The 15,668-nt window shown below is 34.7% G+C and overlaps 1 protein-coding gene across 1 annotated transcript in view; it reads right to left on the reverse strand.

The window, feature by feature from the left end:
* Window positions 1–15,668, reverse strand: part of LOC129216998 (ankyrin repeat and fibronectin type-III domain-containing protein 1-like) — a 168,590-nt gene that overhangs the window by 9,229 nt on the left and 143,693 nt on the right. The window contains exons 13-16 of the mRNA XM_054851228.1: window positions 12,434–12,661; window positions 9,649–9,815; window positions 9,175–9,327; window positions 8,926–9,080 (exon numbers count right to left, since the gene is read on the reverse strand). Coding sequence (XP_054707203.1) covers window positions 8,926–9,080; window positions 9,175–9,327; window positions 9,649–9,815; window positions 12,434–12,661 — 703 coding nt within the window. The remainder of the gene's footprint in view (window positions 1–8,925; window positions 9,081–9,174; window positions 9,328–9,648; window positions 9,816–12,433; window positions 12,662–15,668) is intronic.

Raw genomic sequence — 15,668 nt, forward strand, 5'->3', positions numbered from 1 at the left:
AGCATACAATAAAAATGTTTTTCTGCACAAAAAGGATTCCCTTGAGGTATATCTAATACTTTTTTTTTATGCTTACATTATGCTCAGTGGTCTGGACGGAGTCAAAGCTTAAAAAAAAAAGGGAAGAACACTCTTCGATTAGCAGTCAACTTATCTGAAGTCGAAATACCAAATAGCATTCCCACTGCATTTATTTTATTACGTGTGTTATCTGTTGTATGTTACGAGTGCATGTAATGCGTAATATTACTGTAAATTTGCTATTATATCGGACAGCCCGAACTCGCCCGAAGTTCAGACAGTTTATAGCCGAACGCTTTACTGAAAAAAAAAAAAAAAAAAAAACCCCACAGGTAATTTTAAATTTTTTTTCTTGCCGAGAAGTGTTTTTATTTTTGAAAATTTATACAATTTGTTATCGCAGGCTGTTTGAACCGTTATGACTTAAATGGCAGCACGTGTTCATCATTTAACAGCACGGTTAAAATACAAAATAATTTGAACTAAGTTCTTTTTTAAGCGTAGCTTTTCAAATGTAGTTAAAATGTGATACGCTATTTGTTTTTTTTTTTTTTGCAAAAAGAAGAAAAATATATATATTACCCTTTAAATTGAGGTAGTATTTTTTTATTTGTACAAAGGGTCAAAAACTAATTAGAAGAATCTATATTTGAACAAACGATTTATTATATTTTACTGAACAAAAAACAATTCCAATGAAGTCTGAAATCTTAAACCTGATACTTATATTTTCGCTTACATTATGCTTTAATTTTCTTATTTTCTTCCCGGAGCCAAAGCTTTAAAAAAAAAAAAAAAACCTTACAATTGAGTATCAATTTAGCTCCGTGTTGCAGCAAGTCTTCATAACAGCTAGGAGCGTTTCTACCTCATGTATTCCCTTATATTTGTTATTTATTGTTCATGTAATGCGCGATATTTTTCTAATTTTTTGATGCAGATTGTCCGGACGTGGGCCCGAACACGCATTCTCCTGGTTACCAGTCGAACGCTCTGCCGATCAAGCTATTTAGCTCTGTCAGCAACAGTGCAAGTTACAGTTATAAATTTAACCGAAAACCTCATTCTGGTTCTTTAAACAGGTTTTTTGCTCGAAAAAACAATTTTTAGACCGTGGGTCTATTTTTCGTCAGTAGCCTGCACGATAAGCTTTACAATAAGGTGTAAATCAAAGAAATCGATCAAGAATTGAGTAAAATCTCGCGTAGAAACCAAAAACAGGCTACAGAAATAATATATAAGGATAATAATAATAATAATAAGATCATGCTTCTATGTTTTGTCATTAACCAGCATGATACGATTTAAAATTATTCGAAAAGCATGGAATTTGATTAAAGAATGACGAAGATCTCACGTAACGATTGAAACGAACATTCTAGAGAAGAAATAAATTAGATTGAAAATAAGTGTTTTTATCTTTGAATATTGAACTATTTCACATAGAAGATTGCTTTAACAGTTACGGCTTAAATGCCCGCACATGTTTCTCTTTTAATCAAACACTTAAAATTCAAAACCAAAACCAGTTGAACTGAGTCCGTTTTTTAAGTGTAATTTTTCGAACGTAGACAAAATGTATTTTTTTTTTTCAGCAGAAAGCAGAGGAGTAGAAAATGATTTCTTGCTAATGAAGTTGATAATAATTTTAATGCTTTCTATCGTATTCGCGCGAATAAAAAATTGAAGGTTTACTGGGTGAAACTCGTAGTTTTAATTTGGCGGAGTATTTTTTCATTTGTATAAAAGGTCGAACACTGCTATTAGAAACATCTACATTTCAGCATACAATGAAAATGTTTTTTTGCACAAAAAAGATTTCTTTTTAGTAAATCTAATACTTTTTTATGCTTACATTATGTTGAGTGGTCTGGATGTAGTCAAAGCTTAAAAAAAGGAAGAACACTCTTCGATTAACAGTCAACTTATCCGAATGATAACTGTAGCCTGCATAAAGGTGTCGAAACACCAAGTAGCAATCTCACTGCATTTATTTTATTACGTTTGTATGTTATGAGTACATGTAATGCGTAATACTAATATAAATTTGATATTCTTTCGGACAGCCCAAACTTGCCCGAAGTTCGAATAGTTTATAGCCGAACGCTCTACCGAAAAAAACTTATCAATTTAACCGAACAACTAAGTCCAGTGCTTTTAAGCTTTATTAAAATATGAACACACACACACAGGCTATTTTTTTTTTTTTTTTTGCTGAAAGCGACGTAAAAAATGGAAAAAAGCATTAGAACTTTGCTTTTAAAAAATAAATAAGAACTACAGGCAGCATCAAGGTTTTGAAACAGCAAGGGGCGTTTTCGAAAACTTGATTTTTCGACCATAAGTCTATTTTTCTTCATTAGCCAGCCTGATAAGTTTTAAAATGAGAAGGGAATAATATATAAGATAAGACATTGAAGAAACACTTTTTTATTCTTGAAAATTTTTACAATTTGTTACCGCAGGCTGCTTGAACCGTTATGACTTAGATGGCAGCATGTGTTCATCCTTTAACAGAACGGTTAAAATACAAAATAAATTGAACTATGCTCTTTTTTAAGCGTAGCTTTTCGAATGTAGTAAAAATGTGATAAGCTATTTGCTTTTTTGCAAAAAGAAGAAAAAATATATATTTTACCCTTCAAATTCAGGTAGTAATTTTTTTATTTGTACAAAGAGTCAAAAACTCATTAGAAGAATATATATTTCAATATACGATTTATTATTTTTTCTCTGAACAAAAAACAATTCTATTGTAGTCTGAAATCTTAAACCTGTTACTTATATTTTCGCTTACATTATGCTTTAATTTTCTTACCAGAGCCAAAGCTTCAAAAAAAAAAAAAAAAAAAAGTACAATTCAGAAGTAATTTAGCACAACGTCAGTTCAAGTTTTCATATCAGCAAGGAGCGTTTCCTTCTCATTTATTTTATTCCTTCATAGTCGTTATTCACTTAATTAAGTGTTCATGTAATGCGCGATACTTCTCTTAATTTTTTGTTGCAGATTGTCCGGACGTGGGCCCGAACACGGATTCTCCTGGTTACGAGGAGAACGCTCTGCTGATCAAGCTATTCAGCTCTGTCGGTCATAGCGCAAATTAAAGTTATAAGTTTAACCAAAAACCTCATTCTGGTTCTTTAAAACAGGTTTTTCGGCTGAAAAAAACAATTTTTAGACCGTGAGTCTATTTTTCGTCAGTAGCCAGCACCATAAGCTTTAAAATAAGGCGTGAATCAAAGAAATCGATCAAGAATTGAGGAAAATCTGGCGTAGAAACCAAAAACAGGCTACAGAAATAATATACAAGGATTGCTATAGGTTAAGAAATATTTGTTAAGAATGGTTCCTTGGCTCCACCAGGTTGGCGCCAATTCTCTTGTGGCTGGCAACCTTTCGTCATTTTCAGCCATTTTTAGTACGTCTTGTTGCTTTCGAGTTTGAATCTCTTGCATGATGTGTGTAGTGGAGAAAATTGAATTTTTCATTCATGATTATATAATCTATACAAAAGCGTTGAAAAAAAAGGAAGATTCTTTCCTGTATTGTCGTAATTATTGTGTAAACTCTGCATTTCTGCTACAGATTCGTTCTCGTCTATATAATGAAAGATAAATGATAAAACACGCAGTACGTTCCAAGCTAAGTTTACGCGATTTGAAGCTGATTTCCTGAAAAGAGACACAGGTTGGGTTTCGATATGATTAAACTCTAAAACAGATCTGACTGCCTTCAAGAAGAGTATTATTCCGTTCTTGGAGTGATGATGAACTAAAGAAGGTGAATCTCTTTTGGCACTAAAGGATTTGGAGGTAAGCTTTAAGACATTAACTCATTCACTAGATGTGCTGATAAATTTAAATCTCCCTATATTATTCCTGATGAAATGAGAAAGAAGTAAATACTCAATTTCCTGACATACTGTTGCTTAGTTTTGACGGTAAAGATGATGATTCGTTTGTTTTTAAAGTAATTTCTAAGCTTAGTTTATGTAGGTGATAAAAATGCATGCGAAAACAGTATCATTTATATGTGCCCTTCAAAGGTAATGCGAAACAATTGCAAACTTCAGATGATTCCTACATACCTCTTATGAAAGCATTAGCGCAGGGGTATGAAAGGCAAAAGAAAAATTCTAGATATGCATACAAACGCAGTAGTTCCTTTACTTCAAATGCTTAACGAATAAGCAGAGGAGTAAACATACACGTAAGAGCTTTAAAAAATCTTAAGTTCGAAAATAGCAGTTTCAGAAATTCTTTTGATTAACAGTTATATAAAATCTTAACCACGAAACGCGTAAAACAGGTTTGAACTGTCAATTGATTCACCTATAGTAACTACTTGAAATAAATAAATTTTATTTTCAGACAAAAGAGCTTAAATTCTTGAAGGTTTAAGTAGAAATGTACCTGTTAAATCCAGGTACTCCCCTAAACAATCGTTTTAATTATTTAATTCTGAATTGTTATGCTTCAGTAAAAAGGTTTAGCTTGTAAATCAAATACACATAACACGTTTTATAGATTTACTATGCTTTTAGCTACGAATGCTCAGGAATGTTTAGAATCGTGAAAATGCGTAATTTATTATACATTTATTTGAAGCATAAAAAAGTAGCTAATCGTGATTTTAAATAATGTAGCATTTGCGATACATTCCATCATACATTGATTTATTAACTTGATAAAGAATTTTATAATAGCAGTAACACAAAATATCGGAGGATAAATTTTATTTTCTACTATAGTAAATAACGCAAATACTAAGACAATTCCGCTGTCTGTAATTTATATGGAACATTGATTCAGGCTCATATACTGATGGATAACGGTTATATATGTGTCCTTTCATCAGTTTAGACTACTAATTGTAAGCATGCTATTTCAGGTATCTAATATTGATTGTTTAGTTTCTAAAATTTCGAATGTCAAAAATCCTAGTTTGGATGCTTCCTTATAAAGCAATTTGTTGTTTTAAATTCGCATTATTTTATATTTTCTGTTAATGTGTATTTAGATTCAAAATGTTATTAAAACTTCAATTCATGGATTGTTTTATTAAAAACAATTTAGGCATGTGCACTTCTTTGCTGTTTTCTCTTTTCAAAAATAAATTGAATCCATAACAGTGGCGCCGACTCCATGGGGCCTGAGGGGGCCCGAGCCCCCTCAAAAGTATTTTTGAGGGGGCAGAGCCCCCCCAATAAATCAAGAAAAGTATTAGTTATATTATGTTTTCTAAACTCATAAATTTATCTTTTATTTTCCTTGTTTGAAAATAGTTTACCTTGTAAAATACATTCAGTAATGAGTTAAAACAAATAATTATTACGGTAGTAAGCAGGTTAACTGAAAAGGAGTAGTGTGAATAATGATGGTGTTATAGTGCTGCAAGCACACTTAAAATTTGTCCCAGTGCGCGAACTTACGGGTCAAATCCGTTGCCGGTGGGCAGCGCTGCGGCGAGCTCATCTAAGTGTTGCTGATCTGGAAAAATTATATGAGGATTTGATTTGTATATTAAATGGGAGGCGTGATAGTTTTGAGTACTTTTGGGAATTGTGTTTAAAGGAAAAACCTTCACAAAATGATGATCCTTCGCTTCCTCGGAATCGACGTATACCAAAGTATGAAAACAACGAAGCCACCTCACCGCATGCTTTCAAAATCCCAAAGGCATTTTACATTGAGGTTTGTGAAATGGTGCAATCTTGCATTATTGGGCGGTTTACATCAACTTGTCTCGCACAGATCATTGCAGTTGAACAAGAGTGCTTGCTTTTATTAAACAGAGGTGAAACAAATTTTGAAAAATCAATTGAGTTTTCAAAAATAACCTAGACATTGAGAGAGTGCGTTTACACTTGAATATGTTAGCCGGTATAACCAATGAAAAAACTGGTCTTAAAAAAAACATGCGTAAATTAAATTACCTTTTTACGAAAATACTGTGCGTATTTGTATTTATTTTTTCCTTTTTTCAAAGCCAAAAAATATGTGTCAGGCTTGTCGAGTTTTTGGGGTTCTAATGTTGATTATATATGACTTTAAAATGCTTTAAAAAACTTTAAAACTCACTATTTTTCATCTCAAATTTAGAAAATTTCCCCCGGTTACCCCCCCCTCCCACATTTTTTAAAAAGTCTGCGTCTCTGGGAATGCCTTTCCATTCAAGTCTAGTGTCCTTCCTACCTTATAATATCAATGCTTAGCTACGGCACTGCACGGCTCCCCATAAAATAGAACAAAAAAATCTCTTACTAAGACAAGTGATATGCTTTAAAAGTTGAACCAGAAAATTTGTAAACCAATTTTTAGATTCTTTTACTTCGAAAACGCCGTGTCACATACTGTTTATTTGTTAAAATTATACACACTAGAAAATATGGCATTTTCAAGGCACAAAAATCTGACCTTTATTTGGAGTGGGGGACCTCCGAGGGATTACATAACACCCTAAACCCCCGGTGATGTCCAGCCCCCCCAATAATTTTTGCAAGTCGGCGCCCCTGATCCATAATGTTAAGTACATCCTTATTTTGAAATAACTCGAAATATTTTTTTAACGTGTGACTTATGCATGCGCAAAGTAACTTTATCAAGCGCAGATAGCAGTGCTCTTTTGGAAGATATACGGTGTATCTTCTGGTATGTTTCGAAAAATAAAGCATGCCACCTACTTTTTAAAGAATTTGATATTTTATACTTTACTTTTATGATATTTTTTCAAATAATTTTGTTTAAAACATTGCACAGAAATGTCTGAGCTTAAAATGTTCTGTGATAGAACTATTCATTACACTCACTCGAGTCTTTGCAGGCAGGGTCGATGTCTAGTCTAGAAACTAGGGGCCTGTCTCGACTTCGGAGTTGAATAAATGTTATGGGGAGTGGGAGGGGGTCCGGTGATCAAACTGACGAGGGGCCTGCCTTGTCTTTCGGCGGCCCTGGTCATCGGTCGACCATTGGTGCCGTCAGCAGACTGCACCTCGGATTAGATGGAGATGGAACGACGATTGGGAAAATACACGAATCAGCGCGACAACCCGAACGATTAATTAATACTGGATCACCAACTGATCATCTATCTATCTATCTATCTATCTATCTTCTATACATATAATAAAATAAGATGTTTATGTGTGTGTGTGGTGCGCATCCCGGGAAAACGGTAAGGCCTAGAAAGAAGAAATTTGGTACACAGATGCAGTTTTTGCCGAAAATGTGCACCTCGGGCTTCGATTTTTGATATTTTAATTAGAAAAAAAGTGATTTAATGTTTTATGTGTTTTTTTGCACTTTTTAGTACTTTTTACCTCACAGACCCCGAACCAATCGCAATAAACAAATATTTTTTGTACTATAGTGTAGGAAGTTTAATTTTAAATATGATGAATGAAAACATTTTGAAGATAGAGCAATTTTTGTATTTTTTATAAATTTTTGAAAAACCTTTATTTTACATTTTTTCCTGGGTTTAATTTTTTTCGAAACCCATCCTGCAAAAAGTATTGAACCCTCAATTCTAAAATTTTAGTTGGTAATAGTAAAAACATTCTGCCCCCTTCAGAAGAAAAAAGTTTTGAAAAATACGCAATAGTTTTTTTTTTTTTTTACAATTTTTTTAATGGCAGAACATAACGCGAGCTGTTTGCTTGCCGGCAGAGTTCCGAGCTTACCTCATCACGTGATCCAGCTGAAATCGTTTGCCTTCTCTTCACCTTTTTTTTAAAATTTTTTTAAAAAGTTTTTTGCAAGCGCTATTTTTTGAACACTACGGGGAACACAGAGCCTTTTTTTTTTTTTGCGGGCTATTTTGATTAAATAAATAAAGCCCGCGATTTTTTGCATGATCTTCGTTTCTGTTACGAATTGGCGGTTAGGTTAGGTAGATACAGAGATAGATAGAGGTTGAGTGGACAAAAAATGTTTTTGGTTTCGAATTAATAATTATATAAATAAAAAAAGGATTGTACTGTCAGGAGGTAGATATGCACAGATCGTATAGATTGATAGATAGACAAATATAGAGGTCGATATAGTAGATGGACAGCAAGAAAGAGGCATGCCCGTCATTTAAGGAATTTCAACGGGGTATTAGTGCCCCCCCCCCACACACACCATGACTTTGAAAAAACAATGCTTTCACATAAAAGTGGAAGTGCTTTTTGTTATTTTTCGACAAAACTTGCATGAAGAGTACGTCGTTTGTGTCTCCCCCTCCTTTAAAAATATTCCAAACGACGGAACTGGAGATAGATCTAGAAAATATTTCATTCAAACTACTAATGAAATAGATAGATATAGATTGATTGATACCGCCACGAAATTTGTTTAAGCAGCAGCCGAAGGCGGCAACATCGGTGTAAAAAGGCGAATGATAATATTGAGAAAAAAGAGAAAAACATTGATTAATACCGTCGCTAAATTGTCTAAGCAGCCGCCGAAGGCGGCAACTCTGGCGCAAAAAGGCGAATGGAGTAAAAAGGCGGACCAGCTGATCGCCGCAGGCGGCTATTTTTCAAATAAATATCTTCTGTAGAATCATAAATAGAGCTTGTTCCCCATTTTCTACATTTTAATCAAAGCTACCCATATTTGCCATGTCATCACTTTCACTCTGAAGTTTCAGCGTATATCCTTATACTATATTATTTTTTTGATTAAAGCACAGTATACCGTCTGCTACTGTGTGGTAGAAAGGCAAAAATATTGCAGTTTGCAAGTTACATGCATATGACTTAATGTTTTACTGATTTCTGCTTCACTGGTTTAAGCACTTTCGGTATTTCGTTGTGTTAGTCGGGCTCAAACTCGAGTTGTAGTTGCCGAAGAAGCATTATAAAAATTAATCAAAGTACACTAACAGGGCTTGATAGTTTGATCGAATTGATCACTTACTCATTTCAAATATCTGTATTGGTAGTGGAATGCAGTCGGGTCTAGAAGTTATTTCGTCACATTGACCAGGAACGGAACAAACGCTATCAACAGGGGGTAGCACCAGTAAAAAAGAAACGTCGTTACTCAATTCTATAACTTCAACGTCGTAGAACCTAGGAGGGGAATGGAAAATCAACAGCGTTTTAAAAAGATTTCGCACCAAAAGATGCAATGAGGTTGCTGAAATTCATCCAACGCGATACCTACCTGTGAAGGTCTGAAACATTTTCTGGAATGTCTAGCTCTGCCAGTAGCTGCTTTGTTGCTACAGACAAAGCTTTCTGGAATTTCATTTGAATTTCGGAAGGCCCGCTGGGTAAGCTTCCAGCAGCAAGGCTTTTGAACCACTGCCATTCTTCACTGTGGGAGAAAAGATGAAACATGAATAACACAGATCGTAGCCTGACGGATGAAAGGTCTTATCACAAAGTTTAATCGCAATTCAGAGGGAAAACTTCAACATTATTTTAGTTGTAGGGCAACTAATTGCATTCCAGGCAAAAACGGAAATCGAAAGAATGGAGATAAATCAGTGTATTTTAAGAAGTTTAGTAAATGAAGATTTAAAAGAAAAAAAAAGCTTATTCTGCTTTAGGGAATTTAATTGGCAGAATTTCTGCAATTACTTCCATGGTTATTCAAGAGAAAAAGGAAAAAATATATTTAAAAATATTTACTAACCGTGAGACATGAGGATTATCTCGAATCTTAATATGAGGCAAAACATTCGGTGTTAACCTTGGCACAACAACTCGAATAGCATCAACGGAGCTTTTTAACTTCATATAGCCTACGTACAAACCTCTCGTCAGTGACCTGTTACTGACTTGACTGTACAGTATCATTTCCTGCAAAAAATATATACATGAAATCATAATGCCCTATGTAGGACAGTGAGCACTGAGCACATAACTCTTATTTCCCTGGTGAGACAGCAATCAAGTAAGGAGTATTTAAACTCCTTCCTTTTTAAACTATAAAATGCAGCTTGAAATACAGTAAAACCTGTCTACAACGATACTGCAAGGACATAAAAAAATTTTCGCCATAGACAGGTTATCTTTATAGACAGTTTGATTATTCATACTGGCATTTTGCTGGGGCCAAAAAAAAAAAGAAAAAAAAGAAAAAAAAACTGTTATAGACAGGTTATCGTTATAGACAGTATTGTTATACACAGGTTTCACTGTAGTTGCAATTTAGCAATATTTACTTCAAAAAGCAGTCATATCTCCTGGTTTACAACGTACATGTCGTAAACTTTATCATCCTATGCCTGACGAATAGGAAAACCAACGGAACTGTTGCAGTCCTATTATTGATTTAGTAGTTAGAAGTGGGAAGAAAAACTTCCTGGAGAAAGGGGGCGCGGGGACAAGCCTTGTGTATCCCTTGCATGACAGCTAAAAATTAAATGAATGAAACCAAACGAATAATAAACATCAATACTGCTTTGGGCGCCAAAACTAATCGGGACGGTTGTCTTTTCGTAAAATCGCATTTCGATATCTCTTTTAACTTTCATCTCAAACTATGAAAAAAGACATGTTTAGAACAACACATAAAATAAGGTTTTAATTCCTTGTTCTAGCTTTAGAAATACCTTTCATGTTGTTGTCATGGCATACTTTTTTTCTGACACATTTTAGACATTTACATTAATCTTTTGCGGAAGGGACGGCATGGCTCGAAGCAAACTGTAGCTCGACACCGAGCTGACGCTGCGATTAACATTTAGTTTTACAACTGCGGATTGTTTGCTCAAGACCCGCGCAAGCGTCCTTCGGCTCTATCAGTTATTTTTGAATGCATGTATTAGTTTATTGCAGGGCTGTGGAGTCGGAGTCGGAGTCGAAGAGTCGGAGTCGGACTGATTTTGAGGTTAAGGAGTCGGAGTCGGAGTTGTTAGAAAACATGCCGACTCCGACTCCGGGCTTCTTTTTTTCTTTCCCTTTCGCTGACTCTCCTTGCATTATTTAAAAACTGACTTCCAATTGGTTCGATTACATGCATGAAAAGATACTAATGAGAAAATAACTGCCATTATGGCAATCAGCTAGCTTGAGTGCTTACAGAACTTTCTGTAGCCGTCCCCTAGTTTGCTTGCTTTTTAACTTAACTAATAGCAACTGTCAGCAAACGGTTTTGTTGCCTAACATTTTCAAGTAATCACTTACAAATAAAAATAGAAATATAGTGTTTTGTTCGATCTCAGTTGTAAAATAGTAAAAGAAACATAACAAATTAGTAAGTTGAGGCCCGTAGCTAATGTTGAAACGTTTAAGGGTGAACGGCAAATTCAAAAAAGTTCTGGCGCGAAAGCACGAATCCAAAAGATCCGACGAAATAATCTAATGGTTTTTTCTTTATTAAGACTATTTATAAGCTTGATTCTCACTAAAAAGTATGGAACAAAATAAGTGTAAATGATTTCTTGATTACAACACTCAATAATTGCAGTTAATCTTAAAATCTTCATATTAAGGTTAACTTTAAAGCAGCAAATAAAATTTAAATTGAAAATTTTGCGAATGAGAAACATAGGTATAGTAAAAGCTATTCGTACAAACTTGTATACCGCCGCATTTTGCGTAAAATTAGCTCCTGATGTATATGCGCCCTATTTTCGTTGCAATTTTATTGATGAAATATAATTTAAAATATATTCGCGAAAATTTTCAGAATTAAAGTATTTATATTTTTTTATAAACTCTGAAATTAACTTTGGTTACCATCTACCAGATGGGTGTCACCCGGGGCAAACCACCCCCTCTCAAGAACTTGAATTTAGAAAAAAAGGTTTTTGTTTTCCCTTCAAAAATTAAAAGCACACGATTTGATCAATGTCTATTTGTTAAACATTAAAGGGGAGCAAATTACAGATAATCCTTTTCAAATTTTTTAAAAGGGATTTTTAAGTCATCTCACTTTTTAACTCGTAACTATTGGAAAATTTGATTTTTAAATTGAATTTCTAACGTTGTATGCGTCTTGGGTTTACAATAAAAAACAAAATGCGAAATTTTCATAAAAAGGAATTAATACTTCAATCTCTGTTTAGAGGTTTTCCCCCTTCCCCTGAAGGGGGAGAGGGAGTTGAAAAAATACAATTTAAAAAAAATCCGGAGTCGGAGTCGGAGTCGGGCGTTTCAAAATCCAGGAGTCGGAGTCGGCCATTTTCCTTCCGACTCCGCAGCCCTGGTTTATTGACCGTGGGAATGCATAGGACACAGATATGAGCCCAAAAGGTTAAATATAGGAGTTTTCCACCTCAAAGACAAGGTTTATATTAAAAATTGGATTTTCAAATTGTGATCACGCTGGCAAGAAGTCATAAGCAGTGACGAAAAATATGTCGTGCAGTAAGTATTGTAAGTTGTATTAAAAACTGCATTCTTTATCCCCTTGAACAGATGTAACTTTCTCGTTGACCTAACGTTGGTAAAAAACGGCCTTATTTGCTTACTTGTAGGGAGTCCAGCAGCAAATCACTAACTCCAGGGTTATCACCGTTGCTATCCGAGTTGTTTGCCCTCTTCCTCTGTATTTTATAAAGAGGCATCCACCTTACGGACAGCGTGACCATAGTCTTGGGATCACGAACCTGTTTCACTGTACACAGTACTGTTGTACCTTCGCTGTCCTTAAGAGGGAGGTAGTACAATTGTCCTAAATCCTGGAGACCTAAGGCAGCCTAAAAAAGAGAAAGAGAGAGAAAAAAAAAACATTAGTAATTTGTTTCTTGATATTTGTTACATTGTGTCAGTGCAGTAACGGCTGAAATTACCAGAAACTCGTCCACTTGAACCTTTTAAAATTGTAGCCCGTCGAAAATTCTTCAAAATTTCTTAGAACATTATGACAGTTCAATGTTTAAACGCAATTAGATGAGGCAAAGGCAGGAATGCAATAGCAGAAAGAATATAAACTCAAGAAAGAACCACCGGTAATCAACCTACTGCAATTCAGTGAAGCACAATTGGTAATTTGATACAGATCCCGATAGTGGGAGCAAAAGGGTTAATAAGGCTCTAAAAGAGCTGTTATTCAGGAAAAAATGACTTTTGAGTAACTTTGACAACAACGAAGTGTTTCCGGGGGGGGGGGGGGGATTGTTGAGACAAATTGTTATTTTATCGAAGAGTTGTACTGATTTCTTGTTATGAAAATCAAAATGCTTTAAATAACCTTTAAAAATTCAATTGAAAACGCGAAGACCAATTAAAATCGTCATAAATGAAGGAAGGGAGAATTTAGGATGCTTTCATCAAAAATATCGAATAACTCAGACTAATACCTTTTTTTTACTAATTAAAGACACTTGTAATGGTAAAAATGTATGCATGACGAAATCTTAGTGTGAAAACAACGCATCAACAACTATACTATGTATGTATGTATGTATGTATGTAGGTTGCGTTTCAGAGAGCTTGATTTTAATTTGCCTTGGCTAAAAAGTTTTCAAGAGCGGGGCCCTTCTAAGGATTACGTCTCTAGTTTCTGACAAGGCTGATATGGTCTCTCGTGGGCCCTGATGATTGAATTTAGATTAAATCGGATAGTTAGAGGAAATCAGTGTGTTTGAAATTTAGTACGAAATTCACTATTACATGAAAGCGGCACAATTTAAGAAATTATGGATTCAAGGTAATTGTTTTTCAGTTAAAACAATTATTTTATGAAAATTCCTTTTCAATTGGTATTTTGGTAGCTTCTGACATTGGACGAGTTCATTTCTGCTGGGGGAGAAATAGGATGAATTGTTATATTGACAAAAAGGAAATAGCCACTACAGTACGTTATTGGCAAAGCAAACCGGCTTTCGTCACCTATATCAAAACAAATGGAATTGTTCGTTCATTCGAGTTTAACTTATCAAAGCCAAACTGTAGTTTCATTTATTTGTCATTCGAGTTTCCACACTCTTCAAAACTGCAAAGGGGCGTCCATAAATCATGTCACGCTTTTACGAAGATTCGGTAAATTATGAGTTTGAAAAGGGGGAGGGACTGTGTAACAAGAAGTATGGCTTCACACCTTTTTACTTTCTTCTATATATCTAATATATAGAAAAAAAAGTATTGGATTCGTGCAAATTTTTCGAATTTCGAAGGATCCGAACGTTTTGAGGTGTGCTGAGTCCATTTCAACCATTTTTGGAAAATGTCTGTCTGTGTGTGTGGCACGTATGTGTGACCAGTTTTTTGTGACCGCTCTACAGCAGAAACAACCGCATGAAATCGAACGAAATTTGGTACACATATGTGACCCTATGTGAACTTGTGCCCTTTGGTTTTTGGCGCGAATTCCTCGAAGGGGGGTGGAGCAATGGGACGTTTCTTGAGTTATGCGTGCTTGCTATTACCCATGAAGTAACTGGCGGAATCAAACAAAATTCGGTCCAAATGTTGCCCCTAACAGGGACAGCTGCTGATTCAATTTTGGTGTCAATAGCTCAAACGGGGGTTGAGTTATAGAACGTTTTTTGTCGTCAATTGTGACTGCTGTATCTCAAGAAATAACGAACGGAATCAAACAAAAATTTATCGACGAATAGCCCTTAGAGGTAGCCATAAGAATTGATTTTATTTTGGTGTCAACAACTGAAAAGGGGGTTGCGCAATCGAACGTTCTTTTTTTCCACTGTGAGTGCCATATCTCAAGAAGTATTGCTACGTTCTGGATGAAATTTGGAATAAATGTGAATCCATATGTAAACAGGCGTTGGTTCAATTCTGGCGCCAATTGCTCCAAGAGGTGTTAATTTTTTCTGGCGAATAAAAATAGCTTTATTAATGCAACAATAAGAAAGACGAATCGTAATCAACTGTTGTCTGCGTATTTCTCGTGATTTTAATTGTATGGAAATGATCGGAAATATTATCTCAAAATGATTTTAAAATTTTAACTGCTGCTATCTTATGTTTGTTAACAAATAAATATTTGTAATTAATTCAAGCAAGTCTTTTAAAATAACTTTCAATTTTCGCTCTTTGCTTTGCTTTTGCCATAATTCAGACTTTGGGATAGTCGTCAAGTTTTTGCATGTGTAATTTTTTTTTTTTTTTTTGGGAATATTGCTTCCTCGTCAAGCATGGGGAGGGATCAGAAAAAAAAAAGAAAAATATAGAAGAAAGTTTCGTGATGGCCACAACATACTAGTTTTAACAATATATGCTTGTATAATATAATGCGACATCTGATAAGGGTAGGGGAGGGATTAAGGTGAAATGTGACACTTTGTGACGGTGTGGGGGGGGGGTCCAATTTGTTGAAAAAAAAGTGTGACATCACTTATAAGCAGCCCTCTTCATTAAAATAATTTCACTCCTGTACAAGTTGCAAACACTTCCCAACACTTTTTCCTCCTGGAATAATAGTTATTAGATTCTAAAAACCATTTTTGATTAGTTAAATGTTTTAATCGTAATAAGGGCAATCATTATTTTAATTGCAAGTTTCTAATAAAATGCGAAAGAAAAGAGAATTTCACTTATTTGTAATTGATCTATTCTAATCCATCCGTTTTCCAAAACGTTAAACCAATTCGTCAGCAATAAGCATTGCGGTTTTTCAGAGTATAAATAATTCCTTTCTCAAACGCGCATTGATTTCTCAGAGCGGAAATGAGCGAGTTTGATAAGCTATACAATAACAAAAGAATAAATTTTATTACAATAATTTATGCTTCATTCCTCGCT

The sequence above is a fragment of the Uloborus diversus genome, chromosome 1, assembly GCF_026930045.1.
Source record: "Uloborus diversus isolate 005 chromosome 1, Udiv.v.3.1, whole genome shotgun sequence".
Classification (NCBI taxonomy): Eukaryota; Metazoa; Arthropoda; class Arachnida; order Araneae; family Uloboridae; genus Uloborus; species Uloborus diversus.